Here is a 24,194-nt window from a genome sequence, read left to right on the forward strand (position 1 = left end):
GTCAGTTTCCTCAATTGTAAAATGGGGATTAAGACTGTGAGCCCCACATGGGACAACCTGATTACCTTGAATCTACCCCAGTGCTTAGAACAGTGCTTGGCACATTGTAAGAGCTTAACAAATACCATAATTATTATTATTATGAAGAGGAAGAGAGTTCCAGAACAGAGGGAAGATGAGGGCAAGGGGCTGGCTGCAAGAGAGATGAGATCAAGGTACAGTCACTGAGCTGGTATTAGAGGAGTGAAGAGTGTAGTCGGTTTAGTAGGCTGGGTTGCAGTAGGAAATCAGCGAGGTAAGACAGGAAGGGGAGAACTGATTGAGTGCTTTAAAGCCAATGGTACACGGTTGCCTTGAAGTTGCTGTGGTCTTTACCCCTCACGTTAGCCAGCTATTTTTGGGGATTCCTCCCGGGCCTGTTCCTAACAGAGAATGCCGGCACTAAAACCCACTAACCCTGAATACCAGAACCAGGCTCTTTCCATTGGAACAATCGAATACCTTGGAAATTGGGGAAAGGGTTAAATGTATAAAATGAGACTGTGGATCATCTGCAGATTGCACTTACCAGATTGAACATAGCCTGCTCGCCCCAGCCTAGAGAGGCAAATGCACTTCGATTTGAGGACAAGATAAATCTTTATTTAAGATCTCAGATGTATCCATGGTGATAGGATCTGCAAATACTATTACAATAGCTACAAATATTTGACAAAAATGATCATTTCTCTTCACCAAGCATGTAAGGAAATGATCCACCCCACAAATTAATGGACTTTCACTAAGAAGGAGAAATTTCAGGCCTATGCATATAAATGATCTACAGACCACAGGGCATTTAAATGCTAAACAACCAAAGTTTTTGGAGCAATGCACTTTATATATATTTCCATATAACATAACTCCCCCAGAATGTTCCTCTCCTGTAGTGAAAAGTAGTAGTGACCTAGTCCTTAATACAAATTCTTTCAGAGCTCCTTTAAAGTTGTAGGATTATATGTAAATAATTTGTTTTAAATCATGACCTGTTTATCTAAATACATTCAATGCATTCCACTTAAAATATGACAATTGCTTACCTTAGAATGTATTCCTCTTCTCCTTTCTTTAAAATTACAAAAAAAATCACCCCTGCCATTTGTAATATATGGTTGAGGCTATATTCAGATCTCATTATGATGCTTTCTTTTTTAAAAAAACCTCTAAATGTTAAACTTAAATGAGAGGCATTTCATGCAATCTGAAAAATATTCAGTTCAATTAAAAATAATTGATGCATGGTGAAATAATTCTTCCCAAAGCTGCTGTAAAATCTTCAAAAAAATAAAGCTACTTAATAATTTTCATCTCCTACAGGCTAGAGAGAAGCATTATTGCATATTAAAAATTGGAGTGCAGTTTTCCCAGAGGTAAAAGAAAGTTATTAAAACAACCTATTTATTGTTGATATAACTATCCATTTGTGCCACACAAAAAGTAACAAATTTCAGTACATTAAAAGAAAAGCTAATTAAGGCATAATTAGTATTTTCTGTATTTTGATAATTAGGGGTTAGTTGGCTATTCCTTTTCAAATTTCTATTTGATGCACCCCGACAATACCTTTAATGAGCAACTAACACTATTGAATCTCTGATGGCTGAGGAGTTTAGTGACCACTACTACATTACTTCCATTTATCACTGCCTCTTTACCTATAAATTAATCTAGCCCTGTAGCTATGTTGATCTACTTTATATCAATTTCTTCATCCATATCAGCTGAATATGTATGGCATTAACCTCATTTACTAGTTGGGAAAAGCTGAATTAAAATGAGATCTAATTTCTAGCGCACAGCACAATTTCAAAACTGCTTGCTAATTTCCACCACCTGTCAGTACGAAGATCCTTTACTTTCTGGTAATTAAATCAAACAGTATATTTTTTAGCAGCTCTGAAAAATGCTAATCATTCAAAAGTGCTAAGCTATCATTAATCACTAGGACAGTAAAGGAGTCTCATCCGGTATGGTCATTTATCCTTCATTCTAGTTAAAATTTTGCAACTTCATGTAAAAAAAAATTAATAAGAAAAGTGACTCTACTTATGGCTACCACAGACCCATAAACTGCAATGGTCTGTACTAGATACACTGCCATTATAGTATGTAACTTTCAAGGTACCTTATCACCTGAACAAGACTGTAAGCTTGTCTTCTACATGGCAAACTTATTGTGAACAAGGAATGTGTCTACCAACCTTGCTATTAATGTACCCTCCCAAGTGCTTACCATAGTGCTCTGCACACAGTAAAAGTGCTCAATAAACATGATTGATTGAAAAGGTGAAGAATAACTCTGATCCTGTGACCCAAGTTCCTTTGAAATTGGTGGGAAATCTCAAAAACCTAATATCATATGAAAGGCGAATTTAGGCCCACAAAATACTTGCTAAAAAAAAGAATAATAATATGGCTCATACAACTAAAAAGTAAAAACCTCCACTTCCTGTTTATACCACCACATCAACCACCTCAACCCACATGAACTGAACCTTCCTATTTATCTGCAGCTATTATTTATATCCATTATATAGATGTCAGCTTTTATTTCTTTTGTATGGTTCTTGAATGCACACTAGTGTTCCACACACAGGAATTGCTCAATAAATACTAAAATATTGTTGATGGTCATATGCAATTAATTTGGGGAAAAAAATAAATAACTCCTGCAATTTACCACATTGGGTCTTCTTTTCTATATTTTGAGAATTATCTTTTAGCCCAAAAGTATGCAATATAAGCATCAATTCTTGATAAACCAAAAAATTCCTAGGATTTTTAAAAATTGCTCAGTTACTGTTAAAATTATTTGAAAATTTCAGAAAATGCTTGGCAATGATAATATGGTTGTGGCTTATATGCACTCACTAGTTAATAAAGCACTCTGCTAAGTGTTGGTGTAGATAGTTCAGACCATTTGTCCTATTAATAGAATTCTATCAGAAATATTGATGTGCCAGAGTTAGATACATTTGCATCTGCATGATTGCAAATTTGCATATTTGCACCTGCCTCCTTGTTGACCTCCTTGCCTCTTGTCACCTCTGACTCTAGTCCATACTTTACTCTGCTGCCTCTACCCCTTTTCTAAAAAAAGTTCAGTCTACTTTTCCTCAAGCAACTCCAGTGTTTGTCCATTCACCTCCGTATCAAAAAGAAACTACTTAACATTGCTTTAAAGCTCTCGATCTGCTTACTCCTGCCTACCTTGACTCCCTGATCTCCTACTACAGCCCATCCCGCACACTTCTCACTGTGCCTTTACCTCGCCGCCGACCCCTTTCCCCAGACCTCACAGTGGAAACTCCTTCCCCCTCCATATACAACAAACTACAATTCTCCCCTCCTTCAAAGCCTTGTTAAGGTCACATCTCCTTCAACAGGTCTTCCCTGATAAACCCCTCTTTTCCCTGACTTTATATGCCATCTAAGCAGCTGGAACTGTACCCATTGTCCTCTTGGTATTCACCACCCCCTCAAGGCCCCACAACAGTTATGTATATATCCATAAATTATTTTTTATAATAATGTCTGCCTCCCTTTCTAGACTGTAAGCTTGCTGTAAACCATAACCATTGTAGTGTACTCTCGTAAGTACTTAGCATGGTGCTCTACACCACAAAAACCACTCATTCAATACAATTGATTTATTGATTGATTTATATTCAGGCTATCTATGAGCAACTCAAATGCCTTGGAGTATCACCTTGCAGCACTCAATAAATACTACTGATTGATTTAAGAAAATCAAACTTCTTCACAGATACTACACTGCCTCATTCAAGCTCAGATATTTTTTTAGAGGTGTAAATTCATCCATTCAATTGTATTTATTGAGCACTTACTGTGTGCAGAGCACGTCCTAAGCGCTTGGGAAAGCACATTACAACAATAACAGACACATTCCCTGCCCACAACAAGCTTACAGTCTAGAGGGTGGTAATACACTCAATTGTGCCACAGTGGGAATCTTCACTATGAGGTTTGGCCAAAATGTTATTAGGGCTTAGACATAGTGCTCCATGGTGTTGGAAGAAATGGGTTGTGCACACACACAAATGTGCATATGTAAGGTGAGCACTACAGCCCGGGTTTTTTTTTAATGCAGGATTTTGCGAGAATGCAACCACTATGTTATAGAACTCAATGAATGCACGTACTATAATATTTCTTTACAAGAAAACGAATCCTTTGTACAGGTTTACAGGTAACATTCAAACATTTTTCATGTTCTCTTTACTCTGCCATCTTTTCCAAAGTAAATAAAGTTCAATTTTTTAGATGTTAATTTTTACTCAGCCTGCATTTTCATGTTGTGAATTATCCTTTCTTTGAATTAATTTGTGTTTACCTTTTTCCTGAAATAATCCATAGTTGTGCTACCCCACAGTGCTTTAATGCCTACTGTATTTCTTCTAAGTGATGCAGTAAGGTGGGAGGCTATGGTGATTAGTGTCAATTTTACAAATACGAATCCTGAGGCCTAAAAATCCACTGATTTCCCTTGGACAGCAGGAATTTGGGTGCTGGTCTTTCTTCTCTTAGTGCATTTTCTTTCAAAAATACCTCAAAATCTATAGTACAAAGCCATTGGGAGCAGCTTCACTTCAAAACAAAAATAAGCCATACAGTTTAGCACCCTATATGTGAGTCTCACATTAAAGACAATACTACATAAATAGCACTTTTTAACGAAACATATGAATAGCCAAGATGATATTTTTCAAACTGCTTTCTCTACTATGTACTGGGTACAAGTGAAAATTCCACATTCAGAAACAAAATCAATAAAGGACTTTTCCAAGTAAAAATTCACTATTTGCAAAGAGAAGACTTCTGTATACATGAAATAGGTTTCTCATGACTGAATTTAGTGAAACATTTTTCCCTCATCTATAACTGCACATGAAAAGATATATTTTTCTCATACTTCAAAACATCCGGAAAGGAAAAATAGATGCAGTGTGGCATTTGACTAAAATTTTTTTTAGCTAGACAAGGTTAACAGTTGATTCAAATAATTATTACGGTAAGTTTTTCAGATAGTGTACACAAATCTTTTTCTACAGAATTTGCAGATAACTATTGGCAATGTACAAGACAAGAAGACTTAAATTGTAAGGATAGAATGCCATCTGCTGCTTCATATGTGTACTCTCCAGCAGGAGAGAAGGTGGATAATAGGTAATTGTCTTGTGGGACCAAATTAGATGTTTTAAAGGTACTAGAAACAGACTGAATGCATTGGAGCACAGAACAAAAGTTTCCATAGCATTTTTTGAATGTAGTCAAGTAGAAACATTTCTTCAAGTATAAATGTACAGAAGTATAATAATACTTTGGCTGTGCCATACCTTCTATGTTTTCTATTCTTAGTCTTATTTATATATTAACTCCTTATAATGGTCAAATACTTTAATTTTATGGTATTTATTAAGTGTTTATTATATGACAAGCCCATATAGCTGCTTATTTTTAAACTAATTCAACATCCAATGCAGAGTCCCATATCTACATATTTGTTGCCTGATTCACATTCAACTGAAACAGACAATAATAATGAGGCTTAGCCTGTTGAGTACACAGCTCGTTCAATTATGAAATTTTGCTGATTTTCTTATGTAAAATGCTAGTACTTAAAATCTTAGAACTCCCTTGATAGGAATAGTCTTCATTTTTTTCAATCATACATTCTAAAAAAAAAGTTTCTACTAGTAATCATCCATAGGTCCCATTTGAGAAAAGATGTTTATCTTATTCTTGGATCAAACCAGATGCATATTCATTTACAAATAAATTTAGGTTTTAAAACTTATGAAAGTACCAAAAATTTACATCTAAAATCAACTCACTTAATATTTAATTGAAATCCAAAAGAACAAGCATTCCTTTCATTCATTCATTTATTCAATCACATTTATTAAGACTTACTGTGTGCAAAGCACTGTATTAAACGCTTGGGTGAGTACAGAGTAACAACAAACAGATACACCCCCTGCTCATGAGGAGCTCACAAGCTAGAGGGGGAGACAGACATCAATACACATAAATAAATAAATTACAGATCTATATCTGTATTTATATACAGATATACACATAAGTGCTGTTGGGATGGGAGGGAGGATGAAGGAAGGGAGCAAATCAGGGCCATGAGGAAGGGAGTTAAAGAAGAGGAGAGGAGGGTTTAGTCAGGGAAGGCTTCTTGGAGGAGCTATTCATCATTAAGTGACTCAATAAGACTCATTATGATGCAACTTATGAACAGGTTTGAGATATCCCTTAATAAATTAGCACTTACAGATTTTGAATCTAAATTGAAGATAGAATTAGAACCAGAAGGGAAGTTTGAGAATGTCTTCTTCTTCACACCCAGTGCAAGTTTTTCGATACAAATTTTTTTTTTCTATAAGAACATAGCTCCCATTATGTAATGGATATTAAGGCTTAATCTAAAGTATTTAAAGGTAACTCTTCAGGAATGTGACTCGCACATATTGGGGCCTTTTGGTAGCATGAAAAATAAAAGCAATAAAGTTAGTAAGTATGGCCACTCCTTTCTAAAATAAAAGAAATCAAGCAGTGAAGGCCTGTGTTGAGTCTCAGCACTGAAGACATCCCTATTACTGAACAGCTTTCCCCAACTTCTACTGCATTTCATTACATACAAACCTTAAGCATAACTGTTGTGGTGAAAATGGTGACTATAATATAAATCCTGTTGGCTCTTTCTGAACAATGTCCCCTGGATCTGCCCCTTCTTCTCCACCCTAACTGCTTTCCCCCTGGTCTGGTCATAGAATAATAACAATAATTATTATTATTGTGGTATTTGTTAAGCGCTTCCTATGTGCCAGGCACTGTACTAAGCACTGTGGTGGGTACAAGCAAATCGGATTGGACACAGTGTGTTTAAACTACTACATCACCTTCCTCGATGGTCTCACAGCCTCCAGTCTTTCCCAGCTTCCATCATATGGAAGCTTCCATCCATATACATATCTTCCTAGTGTTGCACGACCCATATATCCTCAAAACTCTAAGGTGAATTTTCCGCATCTCTCCACATTCAACAAAATCTCACAGGTGGCTGCAGATCTCTCACCAGCTTACCCCTCTTCACTTGTTATTCCCCAACATCCTCTTTTGTTCCTCCCAAGCTAATGTTCTAGTTATTACCTCACTTTTGTGTTTCTCACATCCATCCCCTCACTCACACTTTACCCCAGCCTGGAAAGCCACCCCCCCACCCATAGATGACAGACTACATATCTCCCCACATTCAAAATCCTCCTAAAATCCTGTTTCCTCCAACAAGCCCTTTCAGCTTAATTTTCCTACACCCTAAACCATTTAAACCCAAACTCTAGCACTTATGTACTTATTTATACCCACCCTGGCCATTCACATATGTATACTCAATTATCTATTTTGTCCAATCTATTTTTAAAATACTTCTCTACCTGTCTCCTCCATTGCAGTGTAAGCTCTTTGGGGGCAAGAAACTTTATCCTGTACTTCCTAAGCACCCAGTTGAGTGCACTGCATTAAATGCACACTCAATAAAACCTATTATTAATATTACCACTGCTATGACTGTTACTACTACCATCATATCATTAATCTTCTAATTTCAAGCATTTTTGTCAGAACATCTAATTTGTCACACAAATTTATTTTTCTAATGTTTTAGCAACCCCTATTAATAAAGTCCCTTGTAAATGTACTGAACATAGAAGGTATCTGTTCTTTCAAGTCTCTGATAAAATATTAAATGATGCCATATCCAGGACTAACTTCCACAGCTCCCTAGTTAACAGGCCCCACTTCAGGCTATTAAGCCAATGGCCAATATATTCTTTGGTATGTCTTTGCAGTAAGAGCCATATGCACCTACTGAAAAATGTGTCTCCTTACCTTATTGGGAGACTACTATGTGGTTCTCCACCAAAGAGGATGATAAGATATTAAACTGTCTATTTTCGCTCTTTAAAAATACCAGTTGCTATAACAAGTAAAATTAAATTGGGCCAATATGGTTTGTTCTGCACAAAACCCTAAGTGACTACCTGCATTTTATGCTCTTTTAAATGCTGTCATAAAGATTATTTCAAGATTTATTCTTGTTTACACAGTACACTTTACAAAATGTCTTTTAATGTCACATATTTCCCCTAAATACTTTAGTGTAATCAAGGGCAGCAGAAATCAATCTTTAGTACTTCCATCTTCCTACTAACTCCTTTCCATTTCTAACATCTGTTTTACAAGGATTTCAATTCTGGAAAGCAGTCCTGATGATACTATCACTCTGAAAGATAAAATTGCTTTTGAGAACAATGGCTTCTTTAAAGAAACACTCTTATTCCTAAGGTGTAAACCAGTGTACAAATAAATCAAAAAACCTTTAACAAAAGACAGAGTTTGTGCTTCTCAGCAACTTCTACTGAAATATGTCAAAATAAGCTTCTAAGAAAATAACATATTTTTATGATATTCACAAACAGAAGGCAACATTAAATTTCGCTAGTAAACTAACATGGTACATTTGCAACGAAAACCCTTGAATTTGAAACTAAAAAAAAATCTGAAATTGCTACACACAATATAAATCCAAAAGGATAAGAAAAGCCTATGTACTTTTTACATAAAGGATATTTGGCTAAAATTATCATACCAGTAAAAAAAATCCATATTTTACTCAATTCAACAAGACCTACTACAGCTTGAAACCCAAATAAATGATTTGAAAGTGTTTTAAAATCAAGATCAATTAATCTGGTCTGCCTGAAGCCACAATTATAGGAGCTACATAATGAGTGACCCCCAAACAATTAAGGTGATTTAACTGCTTCTTCTTCAAGGATATACCTCATTCTCATTATTTATTACACAGAAAAGTAACGTGGAAACCAAATCAAGAATAAGCAGAAGATCAGGACTGTTTATAAAATCTAGTATATAGTCATGAGACAGCACAATATAGTAAAATGCATTTCAATGCTTAAAATAATTCATTCTTTAATTAGTTAAAAAAAACTACATGAAAATCCCTGAATGGAATGGCAGATTCTAACAACCAAGCCAATTGAGCTAACAAAATGCACAGTTACTCATATCTGAATTGCCCAAAGGACCAAAGATAAATAGCTTGTTCTACATTTTTGGCAAGTGATATTTTTTCTTCATCTTGCGTCATATTGGATAGATCTATAGGAAAGGCTTACTTACCTTTGAGGTCCGCTGAAGCTGATCACCAACATATGTTTTACGGAACTGATCCAAGAACCACAGAATTGCAAGTTCTACCTTCTCATTGCTATACTGAGGCAATTGAGCATCCATCAATGATATAAGCTGGAAAACTCTTAACATCAAGAAAAAAGATTTTCAGGAAAAATACCCAAAGATAATACCATCTCAGTAACTATTTTTAAAATGAGTTATTTCCTCCCTTACTATTCAAATTAATTTAAATAATTTTGATAGATCACTGCTTTTGACCATGGGCTCATAGAGTGGCTAGGATTTACTATGGTGGGATACAGCTGAGAGAGTAACACTGTAAATCAAAAGTCTGTTGAACTCAAATATATGAGACGGTGAAACACTTGGAGTTTGAGTCTGGGCTTATGTGTCTTTGAACATAATAATTATAATTATGGTACTTGTTAAGTGCTTACCATGCGCTAAGCACTGTTCTAAGCACTGGCACAGATGCAAATTAATCAGGTTGGACACAGTCCCTATCCCAGATGGGGCTTACACTTTTAATCCTCATTTTTTAGAGATGAGGAACTGAGGCACAGAGAAGTTAAATGACTTGCCCAAGGTCACAAAGCAGACATGTGATGGAGCCGGGAGAAGAACTCAGGTCCTTCTGACTCCCAGGCCCATGCTCTATCCACTAAGCCATACTGCTTTTCTAGAATGTTTCTCTAGAACCAGCATCACACTGATTCTAGTCCAGAGGATAGGTAGTATCTTTGGGTTGTCCCTGACTAATTTGCAAAGATGCAGTATTCACAGAATACATCAGATAGTGGCTTCAATCACAGGCAGCAAGAAGGGTCCTTAATATAAAGCTTCATGGATGAGTGCAAATGAGAGAAGGAATGGTCCCAAGTGCTTAGTACAGGGTTTTGCACATAGTAAGCATTCAAAAATTGCCACTGATGGGTTAATTCGAAGAACAGGATAAGGAGAAAGGGTAAAGAAGATAAGGATTTTGTGCAGGTTCAATGCCTAGAAATCCCCATCACTGAATAAAACCTACGCTTTAAATTTACTTTTTACTTGATTTAATACATTATTCACAGAGTTCATTTTATTTTTGAATCTTATCTTCATTTTCTTTACTATCAGAGCATCCTTTCTAATACCCAGGTGCACATGCAAAGAAGTTTAGGTACTGGGAATTTTCATTAGCAAATTGAGAGGTTTAGCTAATGGAAAATCATATTAGTAAGTGGAAATGATACTATCAATTGAAAGGTTAAATTTTAAAAATAGACAAAAATTTGATATTGGGTAGTTCCTTGGGATCTTGATAAGCTGCCCTGTTCATTATCACATGCAAATGTTGTGTGGCTCAGTGGAAATAGCCCAGGCATGGGAGTCAGAGGTCATGGGTTTGAATCCCATCTCTGCTATTTGTCAGCTGTGTGACTGTGGGCAAGTCACTTAACTTCTCTGTGCCTCAGTTACCCCATCTGTAAAATGGGGATTAACTGTGAGCCTCATGTGGGACAACTTGATTACCCTGTATCTACCCCAGTGCTTAGAATAGTACTCTGCACATAGTAAGCACTTAACAAATACCAACAGTACCAAATACCAATACATCCCCTCTATCTTCTCTAGAACTGTAGCAAGCTACAATGTCTATACAATGCAACTGACTGAGTTTTGTCCAATTGTTTAGCACTCTAGTCTACAGAATTTACATTTTGCTCTCTTCTGGACGAGTACTATTGTTTCTCAATGAATGTTAAAATGATATACATATATTAACTTTTATGTTGATTTAAGGCCGAAGGAATGCTTGCTCTTTAAGAAAATTGCTGAAAAATAGTTTATAATAATTTGGTTCATATGCAACATACTTTTATCTCTTCATTTCCTCCTTTATTACTGAAAATTACTTCAGGAAAATCATGCTAGGAATGCTTATGCTGCTGCACATTTTTCACGTTAAATTGAATACTGCAAGAACACAAAATGGGCTGTGGGGCAAGCTGCAATTACTTGCAATTTCTTAAATATTTAATGTTTAGGTTAATAGATAAGGAAGGGTCAACAACATATTCTTAGTTTAAAACTATTCAGCACATTTTAAAAAATCAACCTCATCAATCATCCATTTTTATTTATCAGCTCACCAGAGTTAATAAAAATTTTAAGTATTACACTATCAGACCAAGAAAATTATAAAATACTTCATACTTCTTTCAAGACAGAAATAATCAAGAAAATCATGGGCCGAATAAGATGTGAAAGAAGTTTACTCTTTCCATATTGTTCAACCTTCGACATTTCTCAGTTTCATATAATTCTTTCACAACTCTTTTATAACTCGTATAGCTATTCCGACAGGTTAGTATTGATATTCAGTAAAAATAAAAGAGGATATTTAAATAATCATTCCAGTTCTGGGCATTAACAGAGGACCTGGGATTGAATCAGGTCCTTTAAATAAATTTATAAAATTAAATTTAGTTTTAGGCATTAAAATCACTTGCCCATTTTTTAATTAACTCCGTACTTACCGGCAAGATAATTCACCATCCATAGCATCATGTTCATCTGTACTGGTATAAGTTAATCTTCCTCCTACAACGGTACCAACTAAGTAGACCAGCCATGCGAGTCGTCCTAGCATGACAGGAAATAGAAAACATACTGACAATTGCAAATAATTTTTGAAGAACTCCACAGAAACAATGCAAAAACAGTAAAAAATCCCAAACCCAAACTCACTTTTTTGGAATGTGAGAGGAGGAGTTTATGAACTTACCCAAAGTATGCTGTTTTCTTAATAGTCTTACAAGGGCCTAATAAGACCTACGATTTTAATTGGCAACTTCATATACTAGATTTTGAAATGTGGATGGTGTTCTACATTTTTTGTAAATTTTGATTGATTTTCACATCAAATTCAGTAGAGAGCCTTAAAATGACAATTTAGGCAATTTATGTGTTTTGTGAGATTTTAAAAAGAATAATATGTTCTCATGTGAAATAATCAAATTCCCTAAATTACTTGACAGTCTGAAAAATTCTAATTACACAGCAAAATGTCCAGGACCTGTTCACGTACTAAAAAGATAGAGTGCTATATTTGGTATTGATTTTTGAAAGTGGATTAAAAGATATATATTTAATAGTCTTAGGCCAAAATGAATGATGTTTCTGTGGGGCTTGAGTTTTTATTTTTAAGAGAAACTAGTACTGCTTTTTAAATTTGAACACCCTAGAATCAGAAAATCATTTTGTTTTGTGAAACACCTGGGAAAAATAGAAGCCACTACAAGATTCCTTATTCTCAGAATAGCAATGTTATCTGCTATTCATACACCCACCACACGAGTGAAGTCAGAGCTCGAGTTTGTAGACTTTAAGCATTTGATAATCACCCCACCTTCAGCACCACAGCACTTATGTACATATCCATTATTTTAATGTCTGTCTCTCCCTCTAAACAGTAAGCCCCAGATGGGCAGGGAACATGTCTATGGGTTCCAGGTTATGGGTTCTAATCCCGGCTCCGCCACATGTCTACTGTGTGACCTTGGGCAAGTCACTTCATTCATTCATTCATTCAATAGTATTTATTGAGCGCTTACTATGTGCAGAGCACTGTACTAAGCGCTTGGGATGAACAAGTCGGCAACAGATAGAGACAGTCCCTGCCGTTTGACGGGCTTACAGTCTAATCGGGGGAGACGGACAGACAAGAACAATGGCACTAAACAGCGTCAAGGGGAAGAACATCTCGTAAAAACAATGGCAACTAAATAGAATCAAGGCGATGTACAATTCATTAACAAAATAAATAGGGTAACGAAAATATATACAGTTGAGCGGACAAGTACAGTGCTGTGGGGATGGGAAGGGAGAGGTGGAGGAGCAGAGGGAAAAGGGGAAAATGAGGCTTTAGCTGCGGAGAGGTAAAGGGGGATGGCAGAGGGAGTAGAGGGGGACGAGGAGCTCAGTCTGGGAACGCCTCTTGGAGGAGGTGAGTTTTAAGTAGGGTTTTGAAGAGGGAAAGAGAATCGGTTTGGCGGAGGTGAGAAGGGAGGGCGTTCCAGGACCGCGGGAGGACGTGACCCAGGGGTCGACGGCGGGATAGGCGAGACCGAGGGACGGCGAGGAGGTGGGCGGCAGAGGAGCGGAGCGTGCGGGGTGGGCGGTAGAAAGAGAGAAGGGAGGAGAGGTAGGAAGGGGCAAGGTGATGGAGAGCCTTGAAGCCTAGAGTGAGGAGTTTTTGTTTGGAGCGGAGGTCGATAGGCAACCACTGGAGTTGTTTAAGAAGGGGAGTGACACGCCCAGATCGTTTCTGCAGGAAGATGAGCCGGGCAGCAGAGTGAAGAATAGACCGGAGCGGGGCGAGAGAGGAGGAAGGGAGGTCAGAGAGAAGGCTGACACAGTAGTCTAGCCGGGATATAATGAGAGCCCGTAATAGTAAGGTAGCCGTTGGGTGGAGAGGAAAGGGCGGATCTTGGCGATATTGTAGAGGTGAAACCGGCAGGTCTTGGTAACGGATAGGATGTATGGGGTGAACGAGAGGGACGAGTCAAGGATGACGCCGAGATTGCGGGCCTGCGGGACGGGAAGGATGGTCGTGCCATCCACGGCAATAGAGAAGTCTGGGAGAGGACCGGGTTTGGGAGGGAAGATGAGGAGCTCAGTCTTGCTCATGTTGAGTTTTAGGTGGCGGGCTGACATCCAGGTGGAGACGTCCCGGAGGCAGGAGGAGATGCGAGCCTGAAGGGAGGGGGAGAGGACAGGGGCGGAGATGTAGATCTGCGTGTCATCTGCGTAGAGATGGTAGTCAAAGCCGTGAGAGCGGATGAGTTCACCGAGGGAGTGAGTGTAAATGGAGAACAGAAGAGGGCCAAGAACTGACCCTTGAGGAACTCCAATAGTTAAAGGATGGGAGGGGGAGGAGGCTCCAGCGTAGGAGACCGAGAATGATCGGCCAGAGAGGTAAGAGGAGAACCAGGAGAGGACAGAGTCCGTGAAGCCAAGGTGAGATAAGGTATGGAGGAGGAGGGGATGGTCGACAGACTTCACATCTCTGGGCCTCAGTTACCTCATTTGTAAAATGGGGATTAAGACTGTGAGCCCTACGTGGGACAAACTGACTACCTTGTATCTACCCCAGTGCTTAGAACAGTGCTAGGCACATAGAAAGCGCTTAACAAATAGCATCATCATTTTTATTATGCCTACCAATTCTGTTGTACTGTTTCTCTCCCAAGTACTTAGAACAGTACTCTGCACACAGTAAATACCTGCACACTCAATAAATATCACTGATTGATGAGTCGTGCCAACTTCCAAAAAATTAGAAGAGAGCAATTCAGACAGCGTCATCACACGGGCTCTTCAGGCTTTTATGTGCACATGTTCATAGCTTTCTTTTTACTAGCACCGATATACCAAAGTATTCCCAATAGCAAGCATGCTCCATCACAGTCACCATCAACAGCATTCACTGAATGACTACTATGTGCAGATTCCTGAAATAGGTCCATGGAAATGTACAAGATGTATACAAAAGATATTTACAAAAGTGCAAAGGGAAGTTGGGGCTGTATAAGTGCTGAGGTGAGTCAGGAGGATATAACCAGGGGAGATTTAAAAAATTGATCAAGAAAAGTTTTTTTAGGGTACTTGTTAAGTGTTTACTATGAATCAAGCACTGTACTAAGCGTTTGGGGATATAGAAGATAATCGTGTTGGACAACATAAGGCTCACAGCGTTACTCCCTATTTTACAGCTGAGGGAAGTGAGGCAGAGTGGTTAAGTAATTTGCCCAAGGTCATACTTCAGGCAAGTGACAGAGTCAGGATTAGAACCTAGATCCTCTGTCTCTCAGGACCATGATCTTTCCACTAGATCACACTGTTTTTCTTAGAAAAGATAGGACTTCAGAAGGGCTTAAGTCAGGTGAATTTGAAAAGGAAGGTAGGTCCCATGGGAAGTGGGAGAGTTGAGAATGAGAAGCAGTGAGGAGACAACTGTGAGTATGTGATGTGGTGCAGAAGGAGAGTGAGTGGATGAAAAGTGGTTGGGTAAGAAGAGAGTTTTTTCTTTTTTTAATGGTATTCATTAAGCACTTACTCTGTGCCAGGCACTGTACTTACTAAACACTGGGATAGATACAAGCTAATCAGGTAACTGAGGCACAGAGAAGTTAAGTGACTTGCCTAAGGTCACACAACAGATAAGTGGTGGAGTTGGCATTAGAAGCCAGGTCCTTCGGACTCACTCCGCTGCCCTGATCATCTTTCTAAAAAAATGTTCAGGATATGTCACACCTCTCCTCAAAAAGCTCCAGTGGTAGCCTATCCACCTCCTCATCAAACAAAAACTCCTCCCCATTGGCTTTAAAGCTCTCCATCCCCTTGACCCCTCCTACCTCACCTCACTTCTCTCCTTCTACAACCCAGCCCGCAGTCTTCACTCCTCTATTGCTAACCTTCTCTTTATGCCTCCATCTTGCCTGTCTTGCCACCGACCCTGGCCCACACCCTGCCCCCAGCTTGGAATAATAATGGTGGTATTTGTTAAGTGCTTACTATGTGCAAAGCACTGTTCTAAGCGCTGGGGGGATACAAGGTGATCAGGTTGTCCCACGTGGGACTCACAGTCATCATCCCCATTTTACAGATGAGGGAACTGAGGCACAGAGAAGTTAACTGGCTTGCCCAAAGTCACACAGCTGGCAAGAAGTGGACCCGGGATTCGAACCAATGACCTCTGACCCCCAAGCCCGGGCTCTTTCCACTGAGTCATGCTGCTTCCCTCCCTTCTCAAATCTGACAATTACTGTTCCACCCACACCACTTCAAAGCCTTATTGAAGACACATCTCCTCCATAAGGCCTTCCCAGACTAAGTCCCACTTTTTCTCATCTCCCACTCCCTTCTGCTTCATCCTGACTTGCTCCTTTTGCTCTTCCACCCTCTCCCAGCCCCACAGCACCTATGTATATATCTGTAATTTTATGTATTGATGCCTATCGCACCCCATCTAATAATAATAATGGTATTTGTTAAATGCTATGTGCCAAGCACTGTTCTAAGCATTGGGGGGATACAAGGTAATCAAATCAGGTTGTCCCACATGGGACTCACAGTCTTAATTCCCATTTTACATATGAGGTAACTGAGGCACAGAGAAGTTAAATGACTTGCCCAAAGTCACACGGCTGACGAGTGGAGGAGCTGGGATTAGAACCCACAAACTTCTGACTCCAAGGCCCATGCTCTTTCCACTGAGCTTTTCCCAGAAGCTTACTACAGTAATCTGCACACAGTAAGAGCTTAATAAATACAATTGAATGAATGAAGACCCTACTTATTAGGCCATTTGATGGAGTGCCTTAAATCCACTCATCAGTAGTTTCTGTTTGATGCAGAGAAGAATGGACAACAAAAGTTTTTGAGGATTGGAGAGACACTTGCAGAATAATGTTTTAAAATGGTGACTTGAGTAACAGACTGAAGAAGGGTCTGGTGAAGGGAGAGGCTGGAGATAGGGAGACCAGAGAGAAACCGGATATAGTATTATGTGCAGATTACTGCCATCTGGGATATGACCTCGCTTGGACCAATCTGTTTGTAAAGGAAGGGGAGGGTCCAGGAAATATTATGGAAGAAAAACCAACAGGATTTAGTGGCAGAATAAATGTGAAAACTGAAAGAGAGCAAAAAATTAAAAATAATTCCAAGGTTGTGAGTTCAGTAAACAGGAAAGATGGTGGGGGTAATGTGACATGAAGGAGTGGATTTGAGAGGGAAGAGGGGGAAAACAAACATATTGGAGCTGTTGGAATAGCCATGTGGAGATGTCCTGCAGGGAAAAGGACATCTTTCTTTCAAGTGAGATTGCAAATATAAGGAGCGGTCAACAGCAGTAATAATAGTAGCTGGAACAGCAATGACTGAGGGCCTACTTGTATTAGGCACTTGGGAAACCCAGAAGAAAGAAATGACACATTCCCTGATCCCAAGGAGCTTACACTCTAATGGCAGAGACAAACATAAAAAATATTTACAACTCTTGTAGTTAGAATAAATAATTGAATACAATAAATAATTGAGTCCAGGCTAGCAAGATAGATTTGAGAGTCATCTGCATAGAGGTGATAGTTGAAACCTTGGGAGTGGATGAGTTCCCCAAGGGAAAGAGTATAAATTAAGAAGAGACAGTTAGTAGATGGGAGGCAGAGAAAGAGCTGATGACAGAGACTAAGAGGATTGGCCAGAGTGGTAAGAGGAGATGCAGGAGACAACTGTGCCAGAAAAATCAAAGTTAGATAGCTTTTCAGGATATGGGAGTGGTCCTAGTGTTAACTACAGCTAAGAGGTCAAAAAAGATTAGGACAAAGAGGACTCCATTAGCTTTTGCATAAAGGAGGTCATTGGTGACTTTGGAAGGAGAAGATTCAATGGAGTGAAGCAGGCAGAAACTAGATTATAGAGGGTCAAAAAGGGAGTTGGGGGAAGGGAAGTGTAGATAGTGGGTGTATGCAACCCTTTTGGGGAGTTTGATTATGGTTGGATGGTACAAGTGGGGTCTAGTAAGATACAGTGTGGCATCACACGGCAAGGCACTACAACTGAACTATAGGAGATAACGAGGCAGCAATACAATCAAGGAAAGAGAGGCTCTTTTTAAAAAGTAGGATTGGGAATTGGTGAGACAAAATGACAAAAATGAAAAGAGCTCCATGATGCTGCAAACAACAAATATGGCAACCCTATAAAGAACAATATTTGGGTGTGCGCAATATGGATGAGACAGGTAGTCCCACACTGACCTCTTCAGCTATCTATGAAGCTAAAGGCAAATTTACTAATAAAGGCATTATCTTCAAGTAACTGCAGAACAACTGTTCTTACACCCATAAAGGGGATATTGCATTAGATTATATCAATCAATGGTATTTATTAAGCACTTACTATGTGCAGAGCACTGTACTAAGCACTTGGGAGAGTACAACAGAATTAGCAGACATGTTCCCTGCCCATAACGAGCTCAAAGATACATATACCAGGTCTGAGGTTTCTAGGGTTCATCTTATTCAAATAGCCCATTCTGAGACTAACTCTGGGATATTATAAAACGAGGGCGAGTCAAAAGCACTCATGTGTTATGAAAATAATGCTTTGCTACCTAAAACTATTTATCACAGATATGGACGGTTAATTTGGCTGCAGAACCATTTTCAGCTTTGAAGTGTGTGGTGGGCATTACACCAAATCACAGCAGGGTGAGGGCAGGTAGAGGTCTTTGACAATGGAAGCAACCTCAGGATTGCTGCAGAACCAACATTCATGGTTAGCTCAAAGCCAGAAATGAGCAGCCAAAGGCAAAAACAAAGTGTCCTCTGCAAACAGACCGGAGGTCTGTGTCCTACCCAGCTGGATATATTTGACCATTTTTATCCTTATTAATGTTATTCTCAACTATTGTTGGTTGTTTCCTTCAGTTGTTTTCTTCATTTCCAAGAGTTTATCTCTATTATCATTATCAACATGGCTCTCCATCTATTTTTCCATTATTTCTGTTCTTGGAGCATAGTGTGAGTCCGTTGGGGGCAGGGACTGTCTTTGTTGCTGAATTGTACTTTCCAAGTGCTTAGTACAGTGCTCTGCATATAGTAAGCTCGCAATATAAACGATTGAATGAATGAATGGACAGAGCATGGGCCTGGGAGTCAGAAGTTTGTGGGTTCTAATCCTGGCTCTGCCATTTGTCTGCTGCATGACCTTGGGCAAGTCACTTCATTTCTCTGGGCCTCAGTTACCTCACCTGTAAACCGGGATTGAAACTGTGAGCCCATGTGGGACAGGGACTGTATCCAACCCAAATTACTTGTGTCCATCCCAGCACTTAGTACAATTCCTGGAACATAGTAAACACTTAACTACCACAATTATTATTACTGTTGTTGAAATGGCCACAACTTTCTTTACTTTCCTATATTTGTTCTATTAATTTCACTCTCAATGTTGAATATTTGCCTATGCACATTTATATGCTGCCATCTTGATTTCCAATTGTGTGTTTTTTTATGGTATGTATTAAGCACTATGTGTCAACACTGTCTGAGCACTGGGGTAAATATAAGTTAATTAGGCCGGATACAGTCCCTTTCCCAGATGGGGCTCATAGTCTAAGTAAGAGGTAGAATGGTTATTTAATCCCCATTTGGCAGTTGAAGAAAGCTAGGCAAAGAGAAGTGTCTTGCTCAAGGTCTCAGAGTAGGCAAGTGGCGGAACTGGGATTAGAACCCAGGTTCTCTGGCTCCCAGGCTCATGCTTTATCCACTAAGCCATACTGCTTCCCAAATAAAATAACAGGATATTATGCTCTTTTTCATCTCTACTGCATATTTAATGAACTCTCTGAGGATCCTATGCTTCCATGAAGACGTGAAGCAGTCACAACTTCTTGGTCTGAGGTGTTCCTTCTGTGAGTTTAGACTGTTGAGTTGTGTCACTAACATGAGACTGGATAAAGTGACATTAGTTATCATTATTATCTCTACTTCACTACATGTGTATACCTGACTGGTCTATGTTTACACTAGACGGGGCCGCTGATTTCAAACTAATTATGACAGCCCAGAGGTGTCAATCTTTCATTTTAACCACGGAAGTGAAAAAGCAATGGAGAGTTTCGGGGGATTAAGGACCTCAGGGAGCAATCTTAAAACTGGACAGTTTGCAAAACGACTAGGACGATCAAGTCTGGGAATTCAGTCCATTACCTCCATGGAAGGGCCTACCAGTTGTAGTATATACCCAACATATATTATATTCCAACTCCACAAATTGTGCATATTCTTATTTTTGCCTACCCCATTAGAGTTTAAACTCCTTCCGGGCAGAAAAAGTGTTGTGTGTGCCTGTTGTACTTCCCAAGTACTTAGTATATTACATTGCACTCAAAAGGTGCTAAATAAATATGAATACTAGTATTTTTAAAATCCTGGCAATTCGAAAGTCCATAATATTTCAAACACAGCCATGGATTACAGAGCCCTGTTACCAGGCTACGTAGTTCATTCCAGACATGAAAACAATAGAAAATCTAAAAGACACAAGATTTGTTTTTTGTGATTCTTTTTCCTCTGAATGATCACTACTTCTATTGTTATCAATTGAGCTCAGCTTTCCTGTCCAAGGCTCCCAAGGACATGGTCATGCAAACTCAGACACCAGGGAGGGAAAAGCGGGCTCCCTAAACTTTTTCCCGGAACTAGTTGGGCATCTGCTTCAAGGAGAGCATCACTAAGTATGAGATGGTGGCTTGTGCTGCTGTCCACTCTGTTTTCCCCCAGAGTGGCTCTTAAGGGAGAATGGGTGGGCAATGGGTACACAGAGGCACAAACAGGGTCCACAAACAGTACTATATGCCTTTGAGGTTTTCCTCATCTTTGTATTGTGTCCAGGAGAGGGAAAAGAACAAATTCCTCTCAAACCCACTTAAGGTCATAGGAGAATTCCTACATGGAATTATGACAACTTCGACCCCAATGACAAAGAAAGAAGTTATGGGCTTATAAATATTACATGGTTTTACACTTTTAAAATTTATTCCCAATGCAAATTTCATATTGAAATGGATGGGTGCAAATGCTGCTCTTATATCCAGACTTTCAGTGAAACAGAATTCAAAGACGTTTATAGCCTTCCAAGTAAAGGTGAGAAGTTTTACTTGAAAGTTTCAGAAACATCTGCACATAATAGTGTATCATCAATCCAGGGGGCTACAATAAAGGTGTGAGGACTGACAAATGCTTTCAGAGTTAAAAGATAACACAGTTTTTAAGTCTGAATCGCTAAACAATTACCATTAGGCACCACACAGTCCTCATTCTCTAATCCTGTATATAGACAAGAAAACTCCACTTGCAGTTAAAAAAAAAATCCATCACAGTTTACTTTCTACCCCTTCTTCTAACTGAAATGTTCAATACACTTGGTTTTGCAGCTGCTCAAGCAGGGTACGTTTTTTTTTTTTTAACAAAATAATTATTACTGTAATAATCTGTAATTATGGTTTATAACTGCAATAATCCCAAAGAAATCAGTCATTACCATAGATCACAAGTAATCGTTAACTACTGTTAATGACCTATTTCTTGGGGATTATTGTTTTAGTAAACCGTGACTGTATCACCATAGATATGAGAGCAAGACAATATTATACAAATGAGATCATAATATAATAATAAACTTATTCTGTAACATTAAAAGCCATTAAGCATCTAAATTAAAGTACATATAACGAGGAGATATAATTTTCATTGTTCAACACTAACTGAAGTGTTTAGCCTGCATAAAAGAAATTGAATACTACTACATGCAATAGTACAAATTAAAGCCCTGTTAAATATTTTCTATCTCAAAATGTTGATTGGTCACATACTGTGGACAGAGTGTAAGCAACAGCACAGATCTTCCAAACTGACCACGTCTGAACTTAAACATTAGGATTCAACTATAATAAAAAAGTGAGGTTCCTAGAATACATGGTCCCAAGAAAATAGAGGACAATAAAAGACAAATGAAACAACTACTGTTAATGCTCAACTAACAGCACAGCAACAATATTTTAACGGAATTATTCCATTTACCCATGGAAAATATAGATTTCAAAAATCTAACACTAAAGTTCACAACAATGTGGACTCCTTGAATATCTTCGGTCTGAAAAGTTTAAAACACTGGTGGGTGCATTAATTTGATCCAACAACACAACATACGCCTGAAGTTTAAAGAGCAGGTGTTCCCCCATTTTACTGAAGAAATTCAGACACAGTATGGTTGGATCTCGACATTAATGATTGGGCCACCTATGAAGTCAGATCTCTAATTAGTAATACTGTATACAAAATAATACTGTATTCAAGTTGAGTCTGAACATGGCAAAAGTAATGTATTCTGAATACTTTTCCTTGAAAATCTCTGTTTTTGTTCCCAAAGTGGAACATCACTGGTCAGTACCATTGGAAATACTTTCCGAACCTTGAAACACTAGTTCCGTCCCACAGTCCACTCGAAAACCCTGAGGTCAGCTGGTCTGCTTCAGTGACAGTTAGCATTTAGGACATTTCCAGCTCTTAGCCGCATCCTCTGACCCCACTGCCTTCTCCAGGATCTTCGGGGAAGATATCAAAGTCTGCCACATACCTGCTGGGTGACCTTGGGCAAGACACAATTTCTCTGGGCCTCAGATACTTCATCTGTAAAATGGGAATTCAATACTTGTTCTTGTTCCTGCTCAGACTGTGCATCTTGTCTGGGACAAGGGCTGTGGCTTGATCTGATTATCTTGTATCTTCCCCAGAGCTCAAAACAGTGCTGGACACATAGTAAGCACTTGATAATTACCAATTTTATTACAGTCTATAGAAGCCTGCAGGTGAATGAGTGGGGTGGACTTGGCCCACTAGCACTCTCAGCAGCCGCTCCACACTGGTGGACTCCCAGGCCATCCTCAAAGCCTGCAGAAGAAAACACTACCAAGTCTATTCAACTGTACCCTCCCAAACAGTAACAGCTATCTGCACAAAGTAAGCCCTCAAAAACTAGAAATAATTGTTTGAATGGCCTGGAAGAACCCCTGATTCCTCCCTTGATCCCAAAGCTCCCTCCAGTTATCTTCCTGTATCATTCCTCTCCAAACTCCTTGAGAGTTTGTCAACACCTTCTGTCTCCACTTTCTCCCTCCCATCTGGCTTCTGTCCCCTCACTCCATAGATATGCCCTTTTAAAGGCCACCAATGATCTCCTTTTTGCCAAAAGTGGTAGCCTCTAATTCACCCTAATCCTCCTCCACCCCCAAAAGTATTGATCCCCATTTTACAGATGAGGTAACTGAGGCAAAGAGAAGTTAACTTGCCCAAGGTTAAAAGCAGACAAGTGGCAGAATCAGGATTAGAACCCAGGTCCTTCTGACTTTCAGGCCTGTGCTCTCTCCACTAGGCCACACTGCTTCTTTTCGTGGACCATCCCCTTATTTTAACTGTGGCTTCACAGACACTGCCCTCACCTGGTTCTCCTCCTATCTCTCTGGCCGCTCATTCTCAGTCCTTTTTTGCAGGTTCCTCCTCTGCCTCCCACCCCCTAACTATGGGAATCTTGCAAGACTCAGTTCTGGGTCCCTTCTACTCTCCATTTATACCCACTCTCTTGGAGAACTCGTTCGCTCCCACGGCTTTAACTACCACTTCTAAGCAGATGATTCCCAAATTTTCCAGCTCACTCCTTCTCCTTCTCAACAGTCTTATAATTCCTCCACCTCCTTCATGACTTCTCTACTTGGATGTCCCACTGACACCTCTAACACCACACCTTCCCACCCAAACCCTGTCCTCCCCATGACTTTCCCATGACTGTAGACAGCAACCCTATCCTCCCTGTTTCACAAGTCTGTACCCTTAGCATGATCCTCAACTCTCTCATTCAAATCATATATTCAATCTGTCACCAAATGCAGTTGCTTATACCTTCACGACACTGCTAAAATCCTCCCTTCTTCTCCAAACTGCTACCACATTGATCCCAGCACTTATTCTATCCCATCTTGATTACTACATCAGCCTCCTTGCTACCTCCCTGCCTTCTATCTCATCCCATTCCAGTCCATACTTCACTCTGTTGCCTGGATCATTTTTTCTAAAATAATAGCTCAGTTCTTGTTTCCCTACTACTCAAGAACTTCCAGTGATTGCTCATCCACCTCTGTATCAAACAGAAACTCCTTACCATTGGTTTTAAATCACTCAATCACCCCTCCCCCTTTTCTCTTTTCTCATTGATTCTTAATACAGCACAGCAGTCCTCTAACGCCAACCTACTCACTGTACTTCAATCTCGACTACCTTGCCGCTGATTCATTGCCCATG

General features: G+C 39.3%; 1 protein-coding gene across 1 annotated transcript in view; it reads right to left on the bottom strand.

The window, feature by feature from the left end:
- The window catches only part of RANBP17 (RAN binding protein 17), a 249,620-nt gene that overhangs the window by 186,704 nt on the left and 38,722 nt on the right, over positions 1 to 24,194 (bottom strand). The window contains exons 13-14 of the mRNA XM_029050932.2: positions 11,808 to 11,913; positions 9,271 to 9,406 (exon numbers count right to left, since the gene is read on the bottom strand). Coding sequence (XP_028906765.1) covers positions 9,271 to 9,406; positions 11,808 to 11,913 — 242 coding nt within the window. The remainder of the gene's footprint in view (positions 1 to 9,270; positions 9,407 to 11,807; positions 11,914 to 24,194) is intronic.

The sequence above is a fragment of the Ornithorhynchus anatinus genome, chromosome X1 (genome assembly GCF_004115215.2).
Source record: "Ornithorhynchus anatinus isolate Pmale09 chromosome X1, mOrnAna1.pri.v4, whole genome shotgun sequence".
NCBI classification, from domain to species: Eukaryota; Metazoa; Chordata; class Mammalia; order Monotremata; family Ornithorhynchidae; genus Ornithorhynchus; species Ornithorhynchus anatinus.